Raw genomic sequence first — 24667 nt, 5'->3', positions numbered from 1 at the left:
GTGCTCCTGCAGGGAGGCACCCAAAACAAAACCCGATGGGTGCCAGAGCACTGAAGAAAAAAAGTAAAGCCACTACTGTTCAATGACACCCTCTTTATTCAAAAATAGATATCTATCAGACATTTCAGAATATACTGCTGTCAAATGGCAGCCTATATGTCTAAATTAATTCCTAAGTCAATTCAATATACAGATTTAAGCTTTTGTTAAAAAAGACACACCGTGGGGAAATCTGTTTAACCTTGAGAGAATGTCACCCAGTTCACCAGATGCCCTTTGCCCAAAAAGTAAAACAAATACAATTAAAACCCACAAGACTTCATTTAAATTAAGCAAAATAAAACACACACATATATTTGGAAAAAAAAAAAATCAAAACATTTCAATTAAAAAGGAAAAAAAAAGACAACTCTCTCACAGATCTGCCTGAAACACAAGTGTGAGATGCCAACACATTTGTCTACATCATTTTTTGACAGCTTTTTTGTCCTATAATGGAAACACATTCAATCAATGCTCAAAATAACTTGGTTTAAGCAGCCTTGGGGTAACTCCATAAGCTGAGTCAGGATGGAAAAGAGTCTTTTGGTTTGGGTTCTCAAGGTTTGGTGGGATTTTTTTTTGTTTGTTTTTCATTTTTGGCAAAAGCAGAGAGAATGTACAGTGCTTTATCTAAAGTCTGGACCATAAAAGGCTGCACAGTCAAACCAACTCAGGGAACAGACAGTTCTGCCACTGGAAAAATTCCTGTAAACTAAAAACACATTTCCTGGCTGGGCAGTGAGGGTGCAAGGAGCATTAAAAAAGGACAAAAAGAAGTACTTGTCAGTAGGAAAAGGACGTGAGCTTCTGAACAACTTAGTGATCAAAAGATGCCGTGTTGTTTGGTGTAACTGAGTGCTGAATGGGCTACTGAACACCCTGCAAAATAAATTAACGTGGAGCAGAACGAGCTTTGTGTTTCTGCAGGTTTCCTTTCCCGGCTTTGACACCAGCAGCTCGAGACCACAGGGAGGCACAGACACAGCACCTCAGCTCACTTCGGCCTCTGTGCTGCAAAACCTGCGTTACCAGATCAAGTGTCTCCAGAAATTTAACCTGTTTATAGTGAGAAGTGCTAAATTTAAACAGAATTGTATCCAAATTGGAATGGTTCAGTGATCAGAGTCCAGCTTGTCAGACCTAACACACAAACTGAAATGTAACTACACCCCTGGCAGCTAAAACACTAGCCAGCAACATAATGGAATTAAGAGCTTTTTAAATTTGTTTTTTTTTTTTTTTTTTTTACACTTTTCCTGATTATAAAAATCAACTCACAATAATCTGTGACACAAAATTAAGTACATCCTTCTAATATCTACATGCATGGACATGGTACATGTGCATACAGGATATGTGCATATATATGGGTCTATTTTCTATATAAATAAATATTTATACCACATTTAACTTCTGTGCATCAGACAACTTCACTAAAGCTATGGAGAGAGCTTATAGCACTGTATTTTCAAGGTAACCATCCTGAGAGCAGACCAGACAATGCCTGTCACAGGGACACCAGCAGATGCCATACACCACTCCAGGCTCTCAGTTCATTAAACCAAAGCTTCCATCATTATTTAACTTTGTATAATGAAGAGGAAAAATGTGGTATAAATCTAAGGTAGCTAGAACAAAATTTACTTCCACTCCCACTTAGGTAACATCCAGTTCTGCTTTGCTCAGCACAGTGTAACTTGAGTCTATCTCTAATTCACAAAGAAAAGCTGCTTATTTTTATTGCCTGTGATTTCAATTTATGCCCCTGCCAAATGGGAACTATCCTCACGACAGGCCCACAGCAGAATGAGGAACTGCAGGTTTAGGAAAAGCCCTTCCCTGTCCCATTGCTCAGCAGATGCCCTCCCCTCATGCTGATGTGGCACAGAACTCACATGCACACACCCCCCTACAAGGCCCACCCCAGGCTCCACTGCTCTCAGAGATGAGGCTCAGAAACCCAACTAAAACAGACAAGACTTATTCAGAAATAACACAATATCTGTACAGAGGGAAGATGCCTCACGGTCAACCTTCCTCTGAAAGCTTCCCAGGCATGTGTGTACATGATTCTCATGACTTTTGTGGGGGCAGCAAGTGCTAAAAGCAAACAGCAACTAAGGAGTATGGGAAAAGACTGAGAGAAGTTTGCCTATACGGACCACCCCCACTCCCTTTAGAGCTCAGAGAACTCACTCCTCTTCCTCCCCTCACATGAGCCAGTGTACACAGAGAGAGGGTGAGCACGAGCAGCCAAGAGGTTGAAAGCAGGGTCTGCAAGTTCCTTCCTACTGCAGAACTTGGAAGACTGGACTTCCAGCCAACACCAGAGTCTTCTTACTTCTGCTGGTAATAATGGAAACTGGGGGACAGGGTTTGTTCTAGTCTGTTGAAAACAGGTCCCCAGCAGATGGCAGAGGTGCCAGACCTCCCGTGACATTGGGCAGCAGTGACAGGTCTGGAAGGCTCTGGATGTGGGATTTCAGCTCCTTGCGCACCTGGGTTACCCGAGCAAGCTTCTGTTTATATTCCTGAGGGAAAGAGAAAGGAGAACAAAGATTAAGCACAGGTTAATTAACAGTGCTGTTAGTTAAGCCAGGAGTATCTTCCAGGTGAGGACTCACAGAGGGTGGCCAGGCCCTGGTGCACTGAGCAACTGCTGGCACGACTGCAGACCCCGCCATCTGCACCAGAATTCACAGCCTGCCCACAGCCTCTGGCATCCCTAAACCAATATCCCTGCCCTGCCTTACTTATTTTACATTAAAAATGCCCCTCACTGGGGGACACTGATAGAGCATTTGAGAGAAGTCTCATTGCAGAGATCTCTCTATCCTTGTGTTCTTACCCAAAGACTGACTCTCACCTGCTACCAGTGTTCCTCCGCTGTCAGAGGCTGCAGGCTGAGGCACACCACAGGTATTACAATGCTACCAAAATGCTCACTGCTTTCAAGCTTGATCAGTTTTGAACATTTAATTAATCCAATTTTCCCTTTCAAGTCATTAAATCAAACCCAAGTTTTGGTTGTCAAATTTGAGGGTCTCCTCAATGAGCTGTTGGATGACTGACGTTACAACCCCAGCAGCTGTGCTGTGAGACTGGCATGGAAACACAGGCAGGATCACTGAAGGTAAACCAGGGAAAGATACACCCATGCTGGATACAGACACTAAAATATTCAGAATTTTATTATAAAGAGAGAAAAACAGTAAGTTAAAAATCCCTGAAGAGGAAACTTGCACGTAGCTTTTCCACAAATAAGGTCTGAATTGAGCAGTAAAAGTCCAGTGAGAAATCCCTGTCCATGTGCAGAAATCCCCCCGTATCTCAGAGACACCAGTGACTCATCTGTCATGAGGAGAGAGAGGAGTTTGGACCCTGAAAATGGAAGAAAGAACCATACCTTGGTCAATTCTGTTTAGAGGGCACTTAAGAACAGCCCAACACACATCCAAGTTATCAAATAAAGGAGCTCAACTAAAGATCGATGTCTATGCAATTTTCAAAGTTTTGTGATTCTAAACATTCATGCAACAGTAGACAGAAATTGAAGGAATAAAACCCCAATATCACATAATTTCTTTTGGAATGTGTCAGTCTTTACCCAGCTACACAAGGCCTATTTCTCGTGGAAACACTAAGATTAAGATAAAAACCATGCACAGAACAGGCTCCCACACAGCCAGCTGCAGTATCAACTTACTTTTTATTTCTTAATTACTTGGCAAAGAGAACAGTTCACCAGAGAACAGAAATTTATATCTATGAAGATCAAACAAAACTAGGCACATGTTTAATCAAAACATCTTTCTGAAGAGTTTATAACTTTAATCCAGACTTTCTAACCTTCTCAGTGATGGAAATTCTCTTCACCTTCTCCAAACATCAAAGCACAGCAGCTCCTGTGGGGTTACAAGCAAGGAGTTTACACTCTCTGTGTTTCCTTATTTTGAATCAGAACAGTGAGAGCCACCGTCAATCGCAACAACTCCCTGCAATAACTATGTAAATACATCCCATAAATTTCCTGCCAGCACCAAATAAGAATGTCTTTTAACAGCCTATCTCAAACTTAAATCCTTTCTGAGGCCCTGTGAGTTAATATACCATCATAACCAAACACATCTGTAAACATACACAGGATACACACTGAAATTTTCCCAACAAAGCCCTCCCAGTTCCTTGAACTGCAGGATGCTGCTCTCAGGCCTAGAGAACAGTAACAAAACAAAACAAAATAAACAAAAAGAAAATCAAGAGAAGGTGACACATTAGTTTAGGATTGCAGGGATTTTTCTTGTTTTAATGAAAGACAGAGAATCAGGATCAAAACAAGAATGCACCCACATCCCTAGTCACACTCTTTGGGGAATTCTTAAAGAGGGAAACAAGTTGAGAAAGCCACGAGATGAAGACAAAAGAACAAAAACAAACTCCCAGATTTTTTAGCATGAATAGAGAACAGCAGCAGATAAGGAGGGATGCCATAGAGGCACAGCATTCCAACACTTGGCGTTCTTCTCCAAGAGGAATGTGGGAGCCAACACTGGGGAAAGCGAGAGATGGTGCCCAGACTGCTCTGCTCACGGCTGGCACATCCCCAGCACTGCAAGGCAGGAGACAGGAATATCTACTGTGTTACTCTATTCCAAATGCTCACAGAAGGTGGAAGAGGCTGGACTCAGACATCCCGAGAAGACAATCTTAAAATAAAATTAAAAAATCATAATTCAGGCCACTGTCAGGGAGTTATGGATATCCAGCCAGGAAAGAACAGGCATTCCTCAAGAATGTCAAACTGTCAAGAGTGAGTATCAGCAGGTGCTTCTTTCTTCTGTAAAAATTCTTAGTAGAGATAGGAAAGAAATAAGAAAGGCAAGGCAGCTGGCAAGTCCTCCAGGTCTGATAAATGGGCAGAAGGTGCAAATTCCAGACATAAGCCAAAAATACTTAAAATGTGGCTTGAATTGCCAAGGTCCATGCAAAACAGTTATGGATTTATGGATCCAATTATGGATCCACATAAAACAATTACGTAAAAACCTCCATGGAAAGACTAATGTCCTTCCACTTCCAGGGCAAATCTGACAAGAGGACCAGGATCTGCCATGTCTCATGGACAGTCAGGACTGGGAGCGATGGTTTTTGAAGAGGATTCTAAGTAATTCCACTTTACTAGCAGGTTAATGCCAGTCTTAACCAGTCCACACGAAAGGTTTAAATTTTACGTGTCAAAAAACAAACTAAAAAAAAATGATATATAGAGAAAAAAATACAAGGAAAAGGCAGCAACAGTCCCCAAACCATTAAAAACTCTGGCTCAGAAAAACATCACTAAATTCAGGAATGGAAACTAAGGGAGTAATCCAGGAACCAAATATTTCCTAGAATAGAGGAATACTTACTGAACTTGATTGGACTGGATTGGATACACAACACAGAGCATGAAAGAGAACTGTCCCCTGCATGTTTAACCCTCTCCATTCCTCTGATCCTGAGCTGTGCTGACTCATGGAAGGAGATGAGAGACTGGGAGCTGGAGCTGGGAAAGGGAATGCTGGCTGCTCCACTTGGGAATACACAGCAGCAGAGACGAGGAACCCCCTTCCAGCTTGGGGCCTTTGCTTTTTCCACAAGTTCTGGCCATATTCTGCAATGCAGGACTCTGGAAGGAGGTTTTACAGGAAACCATGTTTTTCACGTAGCCCATGACACGCTTTGAAACTGCAACTTATAGATTTTTGCATAAGGTCCTTCCATTCCATGAAACTGAACAAATGCCAAGCACAGTTAAAAGAAGCCGCTGCTTCCCGAGGCCTTCATTTGTACTCCGTGTGTCGAGCTAATTGCCTCACTGCACGGTAGGCTTATATTAAGATTAATAGTATTTGGATGCTATTGCCTTTTTTTTTTTTTTTTACACAAAATAATGAGATCTCTGCTGTAAGCAGGAGTTTCAGGATGATAGAGAAAAAGCTGGCACTGTGCCATGCGGATGCTTTCGCTAATCAACATTCCCTTACGGTGCACAGCGTTCTACATCCTCACTGACCAAGAGAATCAGATACTCAGTCCTTGAAACAAATGCAAAATCAGAACTAACCACCACTGAACAGATCTGACAAGCGTGTTTCATTCCAAAGCAGCCTTGCTTGAACGTTATACAAGTGACTGTAATCGACGTGACAGGAAATTCATCCCGAGCACTGCTGCGTGGCCGGGTTCACCTTGTCGAGTTCCACAGCACGGACTCGGATTATTTTGGCTCAGAGCGTGCACTGGACACGTCCATCCCTGTGCAGGGTCAAGCAGGAACACGCTGTAAGTCAACACAGCAATTGCATCCACTGAAAAACATCCAGTCATTAATGAGAATTTGGAAAGTGAATAGGAAGAGCAGCCAGTCAGTCTCAGTTTTGATATGCTGCAGCTTGAGCCAGTTGTAGGAAAGTAAAAGACCACAGAAGTTAGGGGAAAATGCCCCAGAGGCTCAGTAGAAACTTGAAGAGTATGTAATGAAGTGAAAGGTCTGACAGGCATGTGTTTATATGACCAGGTAAAACCTGTCTTTATAAACATTAAATATACCACACTACTGCAGCATGTTGATTAGGTATTCCTTAGCTTGTGCTCCTTGCCACTTATGAGGCAAGTAAAGTACTGTATTATTAAAACATATTCATTAAAACATGTTAGAATAAGAACAGAAAGGGAAAGTTCTGCCATTTCACAAGTTCAGTGTAGCAGAACTGACCTCAAAAGCAAAGTGAAACCAAATGCCAGTGGTGAAGCCAGGTTTCCTCATTCTGCAGCAGCACTAAACCAGTAAATCTGAGGTTTTTATCTGAAAGATGCAGTCCAGGAATCAGAGCTTGAATGATGTATTTCCTTACGGAGTTTCAGTTCATTTTCAGACCTTAAATTTGTTCAGTCTTGCTCTTTTAAATTTGACAAGGCTTCTTTCTTCTGTGGCATCATTCATCACGCTTCAGCAGAGACCGTGTTTCTGCTCTTGGCAGAATTACACACTCTGAAATTGCAACTCGTCTCCTTGCTCTCCTCTTTGTTTAGATCAACAGAAGAGCCAGCAGCAGAAGCCTCCACAGAGCATTTCTCCAGCTGCTGGAGAAGCCTTAGCCTCTGAAACGTTCAAAGGGCCCAGGCTGTTGCTGTATGATGGACACAAAAACTCGCTTCATTTGCAAAATACCCTTCCTAAAATAAACATTGGGAGGGTACATTTGATGTTCACAACAAAAATCATCATTTCAGGTACAAGCAAGCAGCTACACATTCACCTCTCTAAGCATCTTAATGCTTTTATAGCTAAGCAAAAGAGTGGTCATACGCTCATTTACTTCAGTAAAATGCATAAGAACATTTTATGTTAATATTGGATGATTTTTGTTGTTACTGTTTAGTATGATTCTGTTTGCAGCACTACTATAATTATAAATGCCTACAAGCACCTACAAAATGTAGAAATTGTATCCTTGCATCGTGCAAAGAAACACAGATGTTGCCTTGAGCCATACACGGCCCAACAGACCCAGATTCCCCATGGAATTGCATCCTGTGCTCTTGTCCCACACTCCCAAAGGCACCACTGGCTCACAGCTGGCAGGACTGGTGCACAGCCCTGCACTTCTTGTCCCAGTAATCACCATTTTGGTTTTACAGACCCCATGGACACCATGTCTGGGTGTTCCTGTCAGGATGTCCCTGCCCGAGGCGCAGAGCCGACCCCTCTGCTGGCTGGTTCCCACAGCTGCTCCTGCTGCTCCATGCACATGAAATACTGACAGTTCTGTTCCCTGGCAGAAAAACTAGAAGTTCACCTCCTGTTTTACTGTGTAAACCACTGAGATGAATATATCACAACCCAAGAATTCCTGTCTGAGGGATGCAGTAGCCACAAAGCCATGCCAACACTGACGTGCTACAGAGAGCCAGGCAGTGGAAGCAGCACAGCAACAAATTGCCTATTAACCCACTGAACCAAATTGTATTTCAAGAAAATGTGTAGTGCTGAGCAGTCCAGAAAACCTCAAGTGAGAGTGTACTTCACCCCTCAGAGATGCATTATCAAAGAGGGTTTGCAAATTCCTGTGGGCACGGCTTTAACACCTTATTAAAGGTGCCTTGAAACCATGAATATTAAAACCCACAAACATCTAAAAACCCTCACAGCTCTCAGTAGGACTCTAAGTCACAGTTTTTCAGTTGCAGTCAAGAGTCAGAGCATTTCCCCCAAACTGGATCTTAAATATAGTATGTTCTTTATATTTATATATGCAGACATGCAAACACACTTATTTGACTGTATTCACCCCCTCATACACACTGCACTACATACGTGTACTGTCTGTGCTATGGGATGTTCCTCCTGTCACAAACACAGGGACAGAAGGGATGTGAAAGAACTGCCTCCACTGACTGCAAATCAAAACAGGAATTCTGAATGCACAATCGTCTCTCTATCTTTTCTGCCTCTTTTCCCCAGGAGATTAAAACAACTTCACTTACTCCAGGTTTTCTACTGTCAGTAGTTATTTCAGGTACCCATAAAGCTTCCACGCAATTTGCCATTTCCTAGCACTGCTTTCCCTTGGTTCTTCCAGTCCCATCTATTTACCTGACTTCATTTTACAGTTGCCTGGTACACCAACATGGAACGTTCTCCCTGATATCTCACTGCTACATTTCAGTTTTACGCAAACTAATTCCCTGGATTTTTTTCTCCTTGCCTGCCATGCATTCCAGAAGAGTGCACTGACTTCAAAAGACAACCGTTCCCCTTGAAGTTGTGCAGGCTCAGGTGCTGGAGGACAAAAACCTCCCCAGCTGATTGTGCTCTGTAATTGTAACGGGGGCGGCAGTGGCCAAAAATAACACAAATCAGGGAACTTTCATTAGAAGTTAAATACTCATGTGAGATACAAAGACATCTTATCTCACACTTACAGAAAACAACAGTTCTTGGTTCTACACCTGTCTGAAAGCAGATTTCATTTCCTGTCACCTGCTATTCTGAAAGGCCAGGCCACCTCTGATCCAGCCCAGCCGTGGATGATCAGAGAGCGGCTGCAGTGCTGAGCCCACAACTGCTGAGCGAGATGAAGCACCGTTCAAAGAGAAATTCGGTGTTCAGCTGCTCAACAGCAGCATCCACCACACCTTTCAGTAAGTTAATCCAAGGACTATTTACCCTTAAAAACATACACCTTGCTATAGGTTGTTTGGCAGCAGTTTTGGGCCAGCTGATTTTGCTGATTGCCAGAAATAAAGGAACTTTGTCTTCTCCTTCTAAGCACTCTTAGACTATAATCAAGGTATCACCTTACCCCCCCAACAAAGAAATCCTAATTTTTACACTTTCAATTTTTTCCACTGCTACCCTAAAACCAGAGTTTGTCCATATGTTATGATCTTCAGGCTCTGTGCCAGTTTTCTCCCTTCGTATCACCAGTGCTTCTTTACTCCTCGCTGTTTCAGCCTTTTCTCACACAAGCTGTATCCATGCTGATGTGTAATTCCTTTCCAAAGCCACCTTTCTCAGCAGAGTATCCCTCAATTAAACAGCTTTTCTGCAACTGAGGACAGGAGCTGTCACAGGGGTTTGACATCACAGAGTATTCTGAGCATTAGCCCACCACACACAAACACAGGGAGTTTATGTATGTTTTGACAATCTGCTGTTTCATGAGGGACAGCATTAACAGGATTAATAAACAACTGCAGCTCTTTAGAACACAAAAGCTGCTTTTCAAAAAACACAGATTAGCTCCTTCCATTGTTATCACAGTGAAAGACTTTGTGAGTAAATAAAATACAAAAAAACCATCCAGAGTGATTTCCAAATTAGACATTTCCACATGTTAAAATAAAGCCCTGACTTATATTACTGTCAGAAGCCCCTCGCCCCAACCCAGCAGTCTTGGCTAGATTAGGATAACAAAGTAAACAATCCATCTTCTGTCCAAAAACACCCTCTCATCTGAGTCAGGAAACTTACAGCACAAGAGGAAAAACTCATAGTACCAAAGATTGTGGAAAAGATACATCCAGAGAGCAAAGCCTACAATCAGAAGATACGTAAAATTAGATTGTTTTAAGTTATTTCCTCACTTCAGACTTTGCCAGAGTAAATGTTTTGGCTTTTTAATACATTTATAATTGCTACAAGAGTTTCAGATCCTTCTAGTAAAATGCTTATTAGCACTACAAAGAAAAATCCAGGCTTATCAATACTGGGAGAACATCAAAGTCTCAAACAAAACTGATAAGCAGATCTGGCCTGCCTTATCTGTAACCAGCATCTTCCACTGTTTATTAACCCTCTACAAGACCAGAACAATGGAACGCTGTAATCAGGCAACATCCCTCACTGAGGTTTGAGAGCTGACACGAATATCAATTATGCCTCCTGTTCAGTGTTAGAGTGGCATTTCCTGCAACTGTTTAGACTGCTACAGCACTGAGGCACCTTGTCTGGTAGAACGACAGAGATGCTAATCTAAACAGATATTTAATAAGATCCTGATATTTAAATAAGATCATTCTTTATTTTCCAGTGTCGTGAAGACCTGTGTTTACACCCAATAGCAAGCAAGCAGCCTGTCCCATTGCCATCAGCAGGATTATTTCCATTAACAAAGCAGCTCAGCCAGTGAAACACTTAATTTTCAGGATTACATTTCTGCCTCTGCCAGAGTTATAATTTTCAAGTAACATTCCTTCCAAAAAAAAAAGATATTTTTTCAAACAGAAAAACCCCACAATTGTCACAACATTTCAGCTAGTGCATTAGAATTTTTAATTTCATGTTGTCATTATGGATTTCTCAGTTTCACAGCCTTCAACTGACTCAAATTTATGGATTGCTCTGGGCCTTTTAAAACATCACTGTGCAACATTTTGCTACCTACTTCTTGCCTTTTTTAAAACCAAACAGCAATATGTCTATCATCTATGATTTTTTTCACATACACATTTATGTTTCTACTAGACAGGTGTCCTTCTTTCAACAAGAAAAAAACCAAGACTTGATCCAAGGCTTCCACAGCAAATAAATCGGGTGCCAAACAGGATTTGGTTTTATGGCATTATCCGTATCCATGTCTAAAGTGCTTTTTACTGAGTCAGTCATAAGACTGACACTACGCTTGAAGAAATTCAGTCACAAGGCATTGAGAAACTCTAATATAAACACACAGCAAAGAAAACACTCCAAATGAAATTTATCTGGGAACAATGTTGCTGAGTTGTCAGAGGACGAGGTCTGCCATGACAGTAAACAGAGCCTGCAATTGCTGCAGCAGAGTCTCCTTCCAGGAGATTTTGTCCTCCACGTCCCCTCCCGTCCCACCCTGCAGCAGCTGTTCATCACCAGCACCACGGTGCAGAGGAGCCCTTAATGTGCCGCCGAGGGGCAGTTTAGCAGATGGCAGAGTGACACACAACCACAGTCATTAATTAAACTCCACACTAGTCCCGAGACGTGGTGCCGAAAGAACTTCCATGGAGAAAGCACGTTTTGGATAAACAGCTGCAAACAGCTGGCTCTGCAGCCTCACACGGTGCTGGGCCGTGCAGGGGGGCTCAGCTCAGGCCCAGCCAGCCCCGTGCTGCTTTAGGGACCTGCCCTCCTTGTTCAGGGGAGCTGGAAATGCAGTTCCCTGTCTTTCACTGTCAGCCCCATTTACACTCCACCACTGAAGCGACAGGTAAGTGGCTGTTCAAGGATGGAGAGTTGGTGTGGCTTAAACTGCTTCCCCTTATAAAGCAGAGGCTGGGGAGGCAGATGAGGGGCACCCAATAATAAGGAAAAGAATAATAAAAAACCAAGCAATATAAAAAACCCCAAGCTAATTATGGTAAACGGAGACTGACTTTTTGAAAAAAGGGGATGCCATAAAAAAACCAGGGTAAAATCTGAAGCAACTGTATTAGGTAAGTCTATTTTATTTTAAGAAGTATAGAGCTCTGGGCCTTCCAGGTGCCCATTAAAACATCTAGACTGAACATGAGAACAGACTTGCATCCTCCAGATTTACACAGCTTTCTTACCCGTTATACTGCAAACATAAAAGTAACACCTAGAATCAAATGTAAAGGTAACACCTGGAAAGAAATTTAAAGACAACAACTAGAATAAAATGTAAAGCTAAAAACAGGAACCATCCCCCTTCAAGAGAAACCCACAGATTAGGAGTGAAAGGGGAGTGTCTGGCGAGCCAATCAGCGTGGGTAACCCGGCACTCACCTCCAGCTTCTTCTCCTTCTCCGTTAGCACGTCCTTCTGGTTCTGGGTGTACTCGATGAGCATCCGTGCCAGCTGGCGCCGGTCCTCCAGCTCGGCCGCCAGCCGCCCGTTGTACTCGGCCAGCAGCAGACACGCCTCGTCCACCGTCTTCGAGAGCCGCTCCGCGGCCTCTTTGTCTGCGTGAGAAGCGTTGGGTAATTTAGAGGACAAAGTTTAAAAACTTTCAGTCATTTACAATTCACCACCAGCCACAGGCACAATGGTGTCTCGTTTGTAAACACGCTTCTGGCTTGACAGGAAAATAAGAGCTGTTATGACAGGGGATATACAGGAAATAGGACATACTCCCTCTTCTTGGGCTGTATTTTAGACACTGACATGACTGACGGCATTTTATCCTTGCAGACATGTCAGAGAAGGGGGGATATAAATCTATGAAGTCAGCCTCTATGAACAGGTTAATTAAACTAAACATTAGGCAGCACTTTCAGGTACACAACTCCAGTGGTTTCCATTTTTAAACAGTGTGCACTTGTTAATTCCTCCTTTATCTGAATAACTCCCAGTGTACTGACACAAATCTAGGAACTGCACACAGTCTAAGAGTGATAGTTCATAATCAGTTTTAAATTAAAAGTCCCTCCAGGAACAAGAGTCATATCAGTTCAACCTTTAAATGCTTCTATTAAAATTACTTTTCAAATGTAATTGTAGAAGTTCATTTAAACAAAGACTGACAGATTAATGGGGGTAGTGAGTTTCCTTTCCCATAGCAATCAAGGAGTGTGTGTATACTCAGCAGTCTGATAGAACGCAAAAATATATCAATCAAGGAGTCTGTGTGTACTAAGCATAGCCTGATAAAAATTCCAAGATATCCTAACACTCACGGTGTTCAAAAGCAAACACACCCATTTGACAACTCTGGCCCAATTTCCTATATATTCTTGCAACATGCTGCTGATGCTCTCCAAGTACAAAAGCCTCGGTCCAAGCCAAAAAAAATAGAAGCAGCTATGTAAGTTTAATCTTCAATGTTAGTTCACAGGATTGCTATCTCTTAATTACCCCGGAGCTAGAGAGCAAGGACACAAAAGCAGGAATTCACTCCACCATTACAATTATTTAAAAAAAACCCCACACTTTGACTTCTGAGTTACTCTTTGGACCCATGTTCATTCATCTACCGGTCTCATACCTGTAATTTTCTCCAGTAATGAAACATCTTGAACTTCCTGAGGCAGGGAAGCAATTTTTTGCCGCACTGTCGCATCTCCTGACGCTGCATTTTCCAGATCTTGTAGGGCTTTGATCAAATCCTCGGTCTACAAGTCAAGCGAGCCAACAGTAAAACCAGGTAACCTTAACCACATCCACTTCCCAGGGATGTGGGCCACTGCAGCTGAGCTCACCTACCTTTGAAAGCCACTATTTGGGGAATATTTTCTTCAAATAAATTTTAAACCGTCGCTTCCTAACACAGGGAGCATTCACCGAGTTTACGCTATCCCAGTGCACAGGAACTCCTGCATAATTACAGCAGGGTTGGCTTGTTCAAGACTCTGCAGTGGGAAACTTCTCATTCCAGTTAAGAGAAGTGATCATGTTAAGACATAGATGAGAAGGACATGACCACACCAGTCTGAGACACAGACACCAGCCTTGTGTGCTGCCTCAAGGTGGGACTGAATCTTTCATGCAAGTATCCCTGACTCTTTGCCTCACAGGGCTGTATGAACACCCTTTTTTTTTCTCTTCCAAAGGTGCAAAAATATCTAACCCCAAATTTCTTTCAGTCCAAACAAAACTGTGTCAGATTTCCTTTGTGATGAGGTTTAGAACTGTGTAACTGGTTACCGACCATAAACTCCGATGATGGTAAAAGTTCTTCCTGTTAAAGCCAACTTTATAATGTCCTGATTTTGCAAAGCCATGGCTGTCCTCAGCCAGCCCAGCCAGCTCTCTGCAAGAACAGCTTTCTGCAACTGAACTGGGCTGCCCTCAGCTCCACTCTCAGCTGCTTTAGTGCACTGAGGAAAGATGTGTCAGTTTGAATGAATTCACTCAAAACTTATCCCAGCTTAAAAAGGACATGGATGAGGACAGCCTGAAGAGGACCTTCCCTGACATGCCATATTTCCTCCTTGCTCAAAACAATAATTAAATAAAAAAGGGAGAAAGAGAGACTCCCAAATCAGGGAGAACAAAGTGTTGTTTCTTTCTTTTAAAAGTACTGAAGTTTCAACGGGAGGTTTTTGAAAGGAGAGACTAGCCCTGTAAACACAACCACTGATGTTTAAACTACAGTTCAATAGTTTGAAAACTAATAAAACTGACAAATCTTAAATAAATATTTTTTATCTGAAAAACAAAACTCCATTACCTAATATTTACTACTTCCTTGCAAACTGCAAATGATTTCCAAGAGTAACAGAGAGAGTGTTTATCAGCAAGAGAAACCATAAGCTGCAAGGCATCTGGAGGTAAAAACAACAAAAAAAATTTCACTTATTTCCTTGACAACTGTTATTTATTTTTATTTTTCAATGTTTACAGTTTACCAGATGGATGGTGTAATTTTTTATCCTCTTCAAACAGACTCTGGTTTAACATATGTTCATTCTGTAGCCTCAAATGGCCAGAATGATTTGCTACTTCGTTCCAGCTATTTCCACACACCTGATGTGTGAGCCTCAAAAAGTCTTCAGAGCCAGTTTTCCTACCGGCTCCATACAAACCTATCAAAGGTAGAGCTTTTTAACAGCTTACTGAAAGAGATGGCCTGCAAAAAAATAATTACATTTTGACTGTATTACAACTTGGGGTTTGAGAGGTTACACACTTATCTTAGAAAGAATTTAAAATATGGTCTGCTCTTCTAGCGGTCCTCTGAGACTCTTTCCTGGCAGCACTACTTAGACTACCTGGAATTGCTCAGAAGTGGCACACTGTTGCAACAGGAATAAAAAGAACCTGTTGCATTTCACATGGACTTCTCAGCCCCAAACTGCATCTCTCAGCTAAATCTATTTCACTTGTTGTCAGCTCCACCTTGTGGCTGTGACACAGGGGACATGACTGGGACACGGGGACATGACTGTGTGACTTCCAGAGCTTCTCCCACGCTCAACTCATCCCACATACCAGCAGTGGCCCAGCACTAGGGTCTTGGGGTGAGTAGCTCCCAGGATAATCATCATCTTCCTCCTCTTGTATTTGCTGGAAAGTTCGCTTTAGAGACTTCTTCTCTTCTGCAACTGAAGACAAAGAAACAACTCACTTGGACGCCAGACCTGCCCACCTTAACTATTCCTACTTCAAAAGAATTGTACCAGATGCTCTGATGATTAAGCTCTCTAGAGAAGGACAATCACAGCTGGACTCTGAAGTTGGCATCATACTCCAAATGCTCAAATGCAAAACAGCAATAAAAGGTTGATTTTGCCCCCACATGCAGCTCTGTACATGCCAGTACAAGAACATACAACAGCACTGTGCACTGCATACATGTTTGTGCCTCCTACACTGAAAGTAGGAAAGGCAAAGAAATGTGCCACTTGTCAATAAATGACAGATTTCAACCCTGCTTAGATGCCCTGGGTAACACTGTGTGTGCAGGTGAGGATTTCTACCAGCAGAAATGAAGCACTGATGCGAACTACGCACAGACAGAAGAATTTCAAGTTATCTTTTTGCATCAAGTACGTGCTCACTGTGGTCCCACAATCAACAAAATAACTGCTGGTTATTCGACCTTCCACTCTTCCATCAAAATAAAGGCTTTGGGACAGCTCTGTGAAACTACAACTCCAAGATGTGACAGCAACAACAGCGACGGGCAGGGCATGGACTGGTCTCCAAGCAGGCAACCTGTAACACTTCAGAAACAGGGATTTCATAAAGCAGGACAGTGTTGTTCAAATGAACCTCAGCATGGCAAACATGAGCTTGAAAGGGAACAGACAGCTTATTTAAAGAGTCAGAAGTTCTAATGCAGCCTTTGATCCAGCCACAAAACCTTCAGAAGAAGACAGATCATTCTTCAGACTTGCCACCAAAATTAATAAGATCCTGGGTAATGGCTACGAAAGCTTTGGACAGTCTTGCGAACATCTCTTCAATAGAATCAAGTCTTGCTGAGATAATCATAGAGTTCAAGGATAGAATCTATACATTCTTTGATTCCAAGATCACTTGATTTAAAAAAAACCAGCCTGTTCCACTCTAACGAGGAAGCAAACAAAAAGGTCTGTCCTTAAATGCAGTTTTGCCTGCCTTGTCAGGTGGGACACATGAAAAAATTTCATTTTAATGCAGAGTAAGTCACAGGTGCTGTACATCCTGCTCATGGTGGTGAAAGAGCCGAACAACCTTCCCAAGGCAGACACAAACACATCTGTTGGAGAACAGATTCACTCAAGGAAGGCAAAGCAGCACAGAAAATAGTTACCCTAAAACAAATGGACTCTTGATGTTTGCTAGAGCAAAGCTATCTTGCTTAGAAAAAGGGACAGTCTAATTATTGTATGTACCCAACTGATGTCAGAGCGCTGGATAATTTGACTGACAAACCAGTGAGACACCAGATCAATGTGGAAAACAGCTGCTGCCCACTGAGGTCTGCAAGAGACACAAGTTGGGTTGAACGGGAGACAAGCAGATGATAAATGGCCAAAGAGAGCATTTAAAGTTACCCAGCCCAACACAACTGGCCATCGCTGTTTATCACTTGTGTGTACTTATCATAAAGTAATTAACCAACAGAGGATAAGCATAGTAACCAACAGAAGAACACATGACCACAGCACGCACACAAGTGAAAATTAAAATGAGAGAGAGCTGAGATCCAAATTACTGAAGAGCTATTCCTGCTGTGCTGCCAACTGTCTACCACAAGACACATTACACTTGCTCACCACTCTAACACAGAGGATACAAAACTTCATTGAATTTTCCATCTGACCAAGGCCAAGTGAGTCTGATTGGAACCACTCTCAAGTAGGTGGTGCTGAGCACCTGCAGCCCTAAGCACCAGTTGCTGGAAAATCCTAAAAAACAACACCTCAATTTAATCAAAATAGAAAAAGACCCCCACTTATTTTCAAACTCAAGAGCATAGAGAGCAAAAAGACCCCCGAAAGAGAACAGAAGCATGGCACAAATTATAACACACCTTGGCTGGGCAGCTTTCAAACTCTGCCAGCCAGGAGCAATTAAACCATTGCAGCCTGTGCTTCTAGAAAAGCCTGTCAAATCCAGCCAGAGAAGGGAAAAGCAAGCATTGAGAGCAACCAGGACTGATCAGACTGTAACACATACCTGAAAAAAAAAAAAAATCAAGAAATCCTTGTAGAATACTGACAGCTCCATCCAGGAAAATCAAGAGCCCATCTTGAATGGACTTAAAGAAGAGAGAAGCCCCTACTACAAATGAAGTCAGCTTTCCTGCTTCACTGGGGTCTTCTTCACAGCTCAGAAACCAAACTACTCCCTAGAAACCTCCATAGGGCAAGGCATCTCCTTTCTCCAAAACAACAGCTCTCCTAACAGCTTTGCAGTGACACTCCAGGTTGTTACCTTGCTGTTGCAATGTCCACAGAGACCTGCAGAAGTATTTCTGCACCAATTTTTCAGTCTTCAAACTGTCTCCAGTGGCTTGAGGAAGGTGAGTCAAAGGCCTTGCTGAGTATGTATGAGTTTTCCTGTCAGCTGGAAATCCGGGAGATCTTCCCATCTCAGGTGCTTACCTTTTTATTCTCATCTCTTGAGGACTGGTTTTAGAGGTAAACAGGCTTCTAATGGTCCAGGACCCCCACCAACTGTTCTAACTCCCTCTCTCTTTGGGGGTAGATTACTCCTCATTGTTTAAGCTCTCATTACAACACGTATTTGTTAGTAGTCTCTCCTAGTTCAAGTGTACCTGGGGCTGTCCTGCTCTAAAACCACACCCAGACCTGTCCCCAGGTGCCTTTATTTCAGCTGCCCTCAGAAGCCTCCCTGCCTGCTCTCCTCTCTTTTCTTCTCCATTTTTTTATACGGGTCTGACTTCCTGTGCCAAAATTTGCAACATAAACACAATGAGAGCGAGCAGTCGGGGAGCAGCTCAGTTCTGTGTTAGAGTGACACACTCCTACATCACAGCACGTTCAAGGACCTCCTTCAACTGCTTATTACAAAGACAACAAAAAGAAAACACGTCAGCTAGATCGGTTGTATTGCCTGAAGGGTTTCACATCAAACCTCTAAGACCTAGTTTTTCCAGGCTTTGAGAGAAATGGGTGGTTCTTCTCTTCCCTGTTGCTCGTGAAAAGAAACATTCTAATAAAAATGAGATTAATGAGAAAGCAAATGCAAGCTTAACGAATACATTTACAGACAAAACAATACATCAATATTCAAAAGCTCATTTCCATGTATATGCAGATCTCCTTAAGGAACCCGAAAGACTAAAATCTGGTAGTCAGCTGCACCACTGAGGAGTCAAAACAGGGAACACAATGCTTAGAAATGGCCAGTTCTTTTACCTCTCTGCCTCTCCGAAGGGAATGCTTCGTTATCAGGGCAATCAGCTCTGCTCCACAGCAGGAATTTAGCATGTGCAGCCAAAGGAATTGCTGTGCCTTACCCAAGGCCTTGCTACTCACTAAACAAGCTGCACCACTGCAACACACACCAGTGAGCTTTAAAGGCATCTTTCCTCACTGACACAGGACTCAGCTTCATTTTGACAAGCTTCACAACTCTGTGGTGCTCTCAAGCCAAGCAGAGCCATCTTGCTCAGAGAGCAGCACCCACCAGCCCAGGAATTTCAAATACTGCAACATGAAAAAGCCACAGAGAACTACCTGCACTGACCTGTTGCCATTCCTTGGGCTGAACAAAAGCACCAGGTACTCGTTATCAACAGCACCAGATGCTCTTATGGAGCTCCAACATTTTAACAGCACAGTTTGAACCAGTCTGCAGACACTTATATGCATGTGTCTCAGCTGTGTCTACCCTCAGTGCACATAAATGCAGGAAGCCAGAAGGGGTTTGGATGAGCACTGGACTATGGTTTTCCACATCTGTGACAATCATTACAGCTACAAAACAGGAAACCTTAACCTCCATCTTGCTTATGTTCACCTGTTTGAAAACAGAATACAATAACTACAACAAAGCCTTCTGCAACACAGTCACCCACTAGAAACTCAAACACCAATTTACCTTAGAAATCCAGATGAAACTAGTTTTTACCATTAAGAAGCTAATTTGAAAACAAGCCAGTCAAAACAAGGAAAAAGGACAGCTCAGCTGAATTTTTCAAATTTTTTTTTCTCAGGGTTTTTTTGACAACGAATTGACAAGGCAGCAGCATTCACACTCATGAAAAGGCCTGAGCTTTCCCTCAAATAGAAGATACTACATTAATATCTCCTCTTATCCAGACAAAAGCTAAGTTCCTCGCCAAGTGAAGTTGTGCACACAGCAGTTCTTACAGCATTTGTATTCCTTCACTCTGCTTCCCACAGACAAAGGTCTGTTACACTTAAGAAGGGTTTGATTTTGTACAAACATTTTTAAGTTGAGAAGACAACAATAGCAGGAGTGATTGATACCATCAGCCAGAGAGAGAGGACACCGAGCAACAGCTGTTTGACAACTGACCGGGAAATACAACACATGGTATCAACTATCAATGTGTTTGGATTCAAAGTTGAACACTTGTGAAACCTACCCACATACATTAAATTCACAGTTTCAAATCCTCGGTTAATGAGTTCAGCAGGAATTCAGGCATGTAAATTCTGTCCTCTGATGACACACAAGTGCCTCACACCTTGCACCCAGACAAGAGGAACCCCAACATGAGCCAATTCACGCAGAGACTGTTCACCTTCGCCCCTCAGAGAACAGACTCCCTCTGACCCACACAGATGAGACAACTCCTTTGGCCAGGGCAGTTGGCTCACAGCATTTGGGCAAAAAATGGTAACACCTTCCAAAAGTCATAGCTCAATCAGAGGCAGGGGGAAGGGCTTTGGTGGGCGCTACTAAGGCACTCACCCAGCAGTTCCGCCTGAAGCAGCGTGAGAAAAAACCACAGAGCTACAGCCATAGGTGCAAATCTTCACATACAGGTCTCACTAATGCTCATGTCTTCATATTAATTCTGCACTAAATACCAGCTCCATCAGACCTTGTTTTCACCACCTAAGTACAGCATAAGAGCCCTTTACTAATGACCAAACCAACTCTCTCACAGCAGTACACCTCTGCAGGGAATAGAACAAAGTATGACCAGAGCAGCCATGTCATTCAGGCTCATTTGATGACACTGACATTCACAGAATCCCACAATGGCTTGGGTTGGAAAGGACCTTGAAGATCATCCAGTTCCAACCCTCCTGCTATGGGAAGGGACACCTTCCACAAGATCAGGTTGCTCAGAGCCCCATCAAACCCAGACTTGAACACTTGGAATGGGGCATCCACTTCTTTTAGCTGCAAAGTGGACAAATATTCCCTTGACAAGAACACTCCTGATTTTTAACAAACCTCACCTTCCGTAGCTTAAGCATCCTGCTGCTTCCCTCTTTCCACTGCAGCACTACCAGTGAAACACTTCCAGGTGCTATAAAAGAAGCAGGAACTGCCAAAGCAGTATCAAAGCACAGTAAACATAAGCTTATGCTCAGTTTCTCATGTCTCATGCAGTAATAAGGTTATAACTGTGATGTTCTAATGGTGTTAAATGATGCAAAATTTTCCCCAAATGATGTAACAAAAAAAAAAAAAGAGACCAGACAAGCTTCTGGGCATATATTCCAGACTTCAATTATTAAAAATTCCTTGCTGAATCATAATAAAACACAGTAACTATGCAAAACAAAACAATTAACACGAGAATGAAAGCACTAACAACACTGAATAAGCCATTATAATAAACCCAGCTGACCAGTCTCAGAGATGCAGAGTGGGACACTTGACTCAAGGTGGATGCAACAGTTCCCTGCACAACTGACTTCCCTTCACCCCAAAAGGCAGCCCTGGAGGATTCTGTCTGCACAAGCAGCACCACACATCACCTCGAGTTAAGCTCACTGCCAGCCACAACTCACAAGGCAACACACCTGCAAACCAGAACCACGAGTTTACACAAAATTAGACTTCAAGACAATCCTGAAGAATGTCCACGACCAGCTCGGGCTACAACTCAACTAAAGGAGCCCAGAGCTCAACTCCTCATGGTACTTCCATTGAAACACACACCAATTTAAAACTAAAATGCACATGACCAGCAATATGCATTTACCTTTTGTTTGGGGGCTGTTGGAGTCTTCCATAGACAGTTTCAGCTGCTGGATGAACTCGCTGCCATAGACGCTCCTCTCCTGCCAGATGTTCAGCAATCGTTCCAAGGGCTTCTTGCAGCCCTCGTCTGCTTCTCTGTTCAAAGATTAGGAAATCATTACAGCTCAGCTGATCAACACTCCTGATGTTTTAAGAGAGCATCTTCCAAACTACCAGCTGCACCCACTGCAATATATGCACATGTGAGAGAATCTTTCTCATAGTGTCTGAGACAAACTGTGCCAAACACGTTTGTGGCCAATTTCCCCCTTTATTGGAACTAAAGATTGCCTGCAAGTGCCCCACATTCCCACCCCAAAGCAAAGGCAGGTAAAGCTGTAAAGGAAGAAACCTGCTATTGGTCAGAATTTGCAAGAAGAGTTATAAAATACCCTCAAGCTGACATGTTTACAACTCAAGAGTATTAACTTTAAACAGTTGTTTCAGTCAATAACGTTGCAATTAAAAGCAGGCTGATTGGATCATTAGGCACTTAAATGCAGTCAGAGAGCACACTGACATCAGACAGCCCTCCAGAACAGACACCAAACACCCAGAGCATTGATGTTGCTTAGCTAACAGGAATTATTATGCTATTTAGAGAAAATCTCAACTAAACTACAGTCCATTTCTGATAAGGTGGTGGCTGCATCACTTCTTCCCTTTTATGTAGGAAATCCTTCCTTCCTCCAGCAAGGACACTACTGACCAGGTAGAACGAGCAACACACAAAGAAACCATGCTCAAAGCAGGGGGGTGGTGACAATCCAGTAACCCAAAACATCTTCTGACAGCGGGGTAGAGCCATTCATTACGTGGCTTTAATAAACACACCCAACTGTTCAGTTTCACTGCTCAGGAACAGATCTGCCAGATCCTTTGGGAACAACTGAAATGAGATCCATAGGGTGTGAAGGGCTGGTTCACACACACACAAGTTTACCTAAACAGAAATATTAACACTAAACAGTTCCCAGCTGCAAAGCTGTCAGAATCCAATCTCTATTAGAGACAGGGTACGAGCATCCCTGAGACTTAAAAAAAACAATAACAAACAACAAAATCCAGTTGAATTAAACTCTGAAAAAGAAAGATGCAAATCCCTAGAGAGGAAAGTTGAAGAAATGCAGCAACATACCTGGCAACATGAGAAAATGCATCCACAAGAACAGATTCGAATTCCCTGGTAAATTCAGGACCTTTCCTCTTACTGTTCTGGATGACATCGTTTGCTAAATATAGGAAAGTAAGTTTCCTACTTGATTTTGCTGAGAAAGGGAAAAAAAGAAGGAAAGAAAAAAGAGAGAGAGAGAGAGAGTTTGCCTTTATTTTTCACCAGAATCATTAACATGTCTTTCAAAGTTGCCTATAGATTTGCAGTCTAAAAGTTCAAAATATTTCTCTGTTACCAAGGCAAGTCAGGAATCCCGAAGCCAAGTAGTTCTAAATCTCCTCACTTCTGCTCTTTTTTAACCCATAACACAAACATGAGTTTAATCCTTTTTGTGCACAGTGACCCCTCAACTCTGAAAAAAGCTGTGTAATAAACAAGTTTTAAACACGACTAAAAAAAGCTGTCCTAACCCACCAGTAAATTAATAAAACAACGGATTTCATTTTTTATTAATTAACTTCAGGAAAAATACTTGATACAGAACCCCATAATTCAGAACAGAGTAAAACTGTAGGAGAAAGCTATTGCAGATACCCAAATATTTTCCAAACAATGCTGTGACAGAGCAACATCGAATTTCTTCCACATACCATAACTTTTCCTATTTTGACACCACCTGTTTCTATCTCACTGTGGTCAGAATCAGTGGGATTCACTGTTTCCTCAGAGCACAACGGCCACAAACACGCTCAAAGCAGAAAACAAAAGTGCTCATTTCTACAGCAGGTCGAGCTGGGATCTTCCAAAACTTTGTATCAGTCACACAGAAGATACTCCAGCTACTCCAAAGGGCTCACACTGCTGGTGCCAGGGTGGGAATGGTGATATTGGCTGGTTTCAGAGCTGAACTTTGGGACAGGGCATTCACACAGAATCCCAGAATGGTTTAGGTAGGAAGGGGCCTCAAAGAACACTTAATTCCAACCCCCTTCCACCAGACACTGACACTGCCAACCTCCCTGACTTCATGATGAAACCATCCGGAAAACTACCTTAATTTAACTTAAGTTAATCTGCAAGGAGGAAAAAAAAGCTCAAAGTATTTCTGGATGAGCACCAAAGAGATACAGACGGAGACATACACGTAGATCTCTACAGCCACCTTTTCTTTGCTTATCTCTTCTCCCCTTAATGCAATTCTATAATGGGCGAATTGTATGAATCCAAACCCAAGAATTTAAAACCAAAATCTAAAAGGTAAACAGCCAGAGCACGACACAGTTGCCCTGAGCACACCCAGGGGAACATAATCCGTACATCCGTACACGCAGAGAGCAGCGAGGTTGAGCATCCTCACAACCACACTTCGCTGCGTCTCCATCCCCTGCCTTCCCAAAAGCCGCCTTTATCAGCAAGCACTGGGAAACACCCCTCGCACAGGCATTTCCCCGCAAAGTTTATTAAACAACCACAACAGCAGGGAAACAGCGCCCAGGCTCCGTTAAACTCCCGCCTCCCGGGTCACCAAGTTCTCCCCGCGGAGCTCCGACACCGCCATAAGGAGGAACCGGCCCCGGGGCTCCCGGAGCGGCCCCCGACGAACAAACCAACCCCCCCTTCCCCCGCGCACCTTTGCGGAGCTCCCGGTGCCACACGGCGACGATGGGCCCCGCGTGCTTGCGGTGGTGGATGAGCCACAGCGAGAGCGTCTGCACGCTCTGCTGCGAGTTGCTCAGCTCCGACAGCTTCTTCTCCAGCGCCGACTCCGAGAAGGAGGACATGGGGCCGGGGCCGCTCCGCCCGCCGCGGGGGGGGGCGCGGCGCGGCCTCACCGACAACAACCCGCCGGGGCCGCCGCCACAAGATGGCCGCCCGCGCCCTGACCCCGCCGCGGGCCGCGGGGCGGC

General features: G+C 43.2%; 1 protein-coding gene across 1 annotated transcript; it reads right to left on the bottom strand.

Moving 5' to 3' along the window:
* Positions 1–73: 73 nt before the first annotated feature.
* RPRD1B (regulation of nuclear pre-mRNA domain containing 1B) lies at positions 74–24641 on the bottom strand. The gene is made up of 7 exons (XM_027745952.2): positions 24391–24641; positions 22785–22914; positions 21609–21742; positions 15455–15567; positions 13509–13635; positions 12311–12486; positions 74–2573 (listed from the first exon to the last, which is right to left on the bottom strand). Exons 1-7 carry the CDS (start codon positions 24539–24541, stop codon positions 2424–2426), a joined length of 981 nt encoding a protein of 326 aa, XP_027601753.1. The 5' UTR covers positions 24542–24641; the 3' UTR covers positions 74–2423.
* Between the last annotated feature and the right edge of the window lie 26 nt (positions 24642–24667).

This window comes from Pipra filicauda, unplaced genomic scaffold, assembly GCF_003945595.2.
Source record: "Pipra filicauda isolate LSUMZ 115617 unplaced genomic scaffold, ASM394559v2 scaffold474_size475410_pilon, whole genome shotgun sequence".
In the NCBI taxonomy this organism is placed as follows: Eukaryota; Metazoa; Chordata; class Aves; order Passeriformes; family Pipridae; genus Pipra; species Pipra filicauda.
The sequence above is the reverse complement of the archived record's forward strand: the minus strand, read 5'-3'. Positions and strand labels throughout refer to the sequence as shown.

Bases quoted from the DNA above. Each gene is read 5' to 3' on its own strand.
- RPRD1B (XM_027745952.2), bottom strand. From the start codon at position 24,541: ATGTCCTCCTTCTCGGAGTCGGCGCTGGAGAAGAAGCTGTCGGAGCTG. The intron at 22,915-24,390 runs GTGCGCGGGGGA...TCCCTTTCTCAG, and splicing joins GCACCGGGAGCTCCGCAAAG to CAAAATCAAGTAGGAAACTT. The intron at 13,636-15,454 runs GTATGTGGGATG...CTTGACTTGTAG, and splicing joins CTAGTGCTGGGCCACTGCTG to ACCGAGGATTTGATCAAAGC.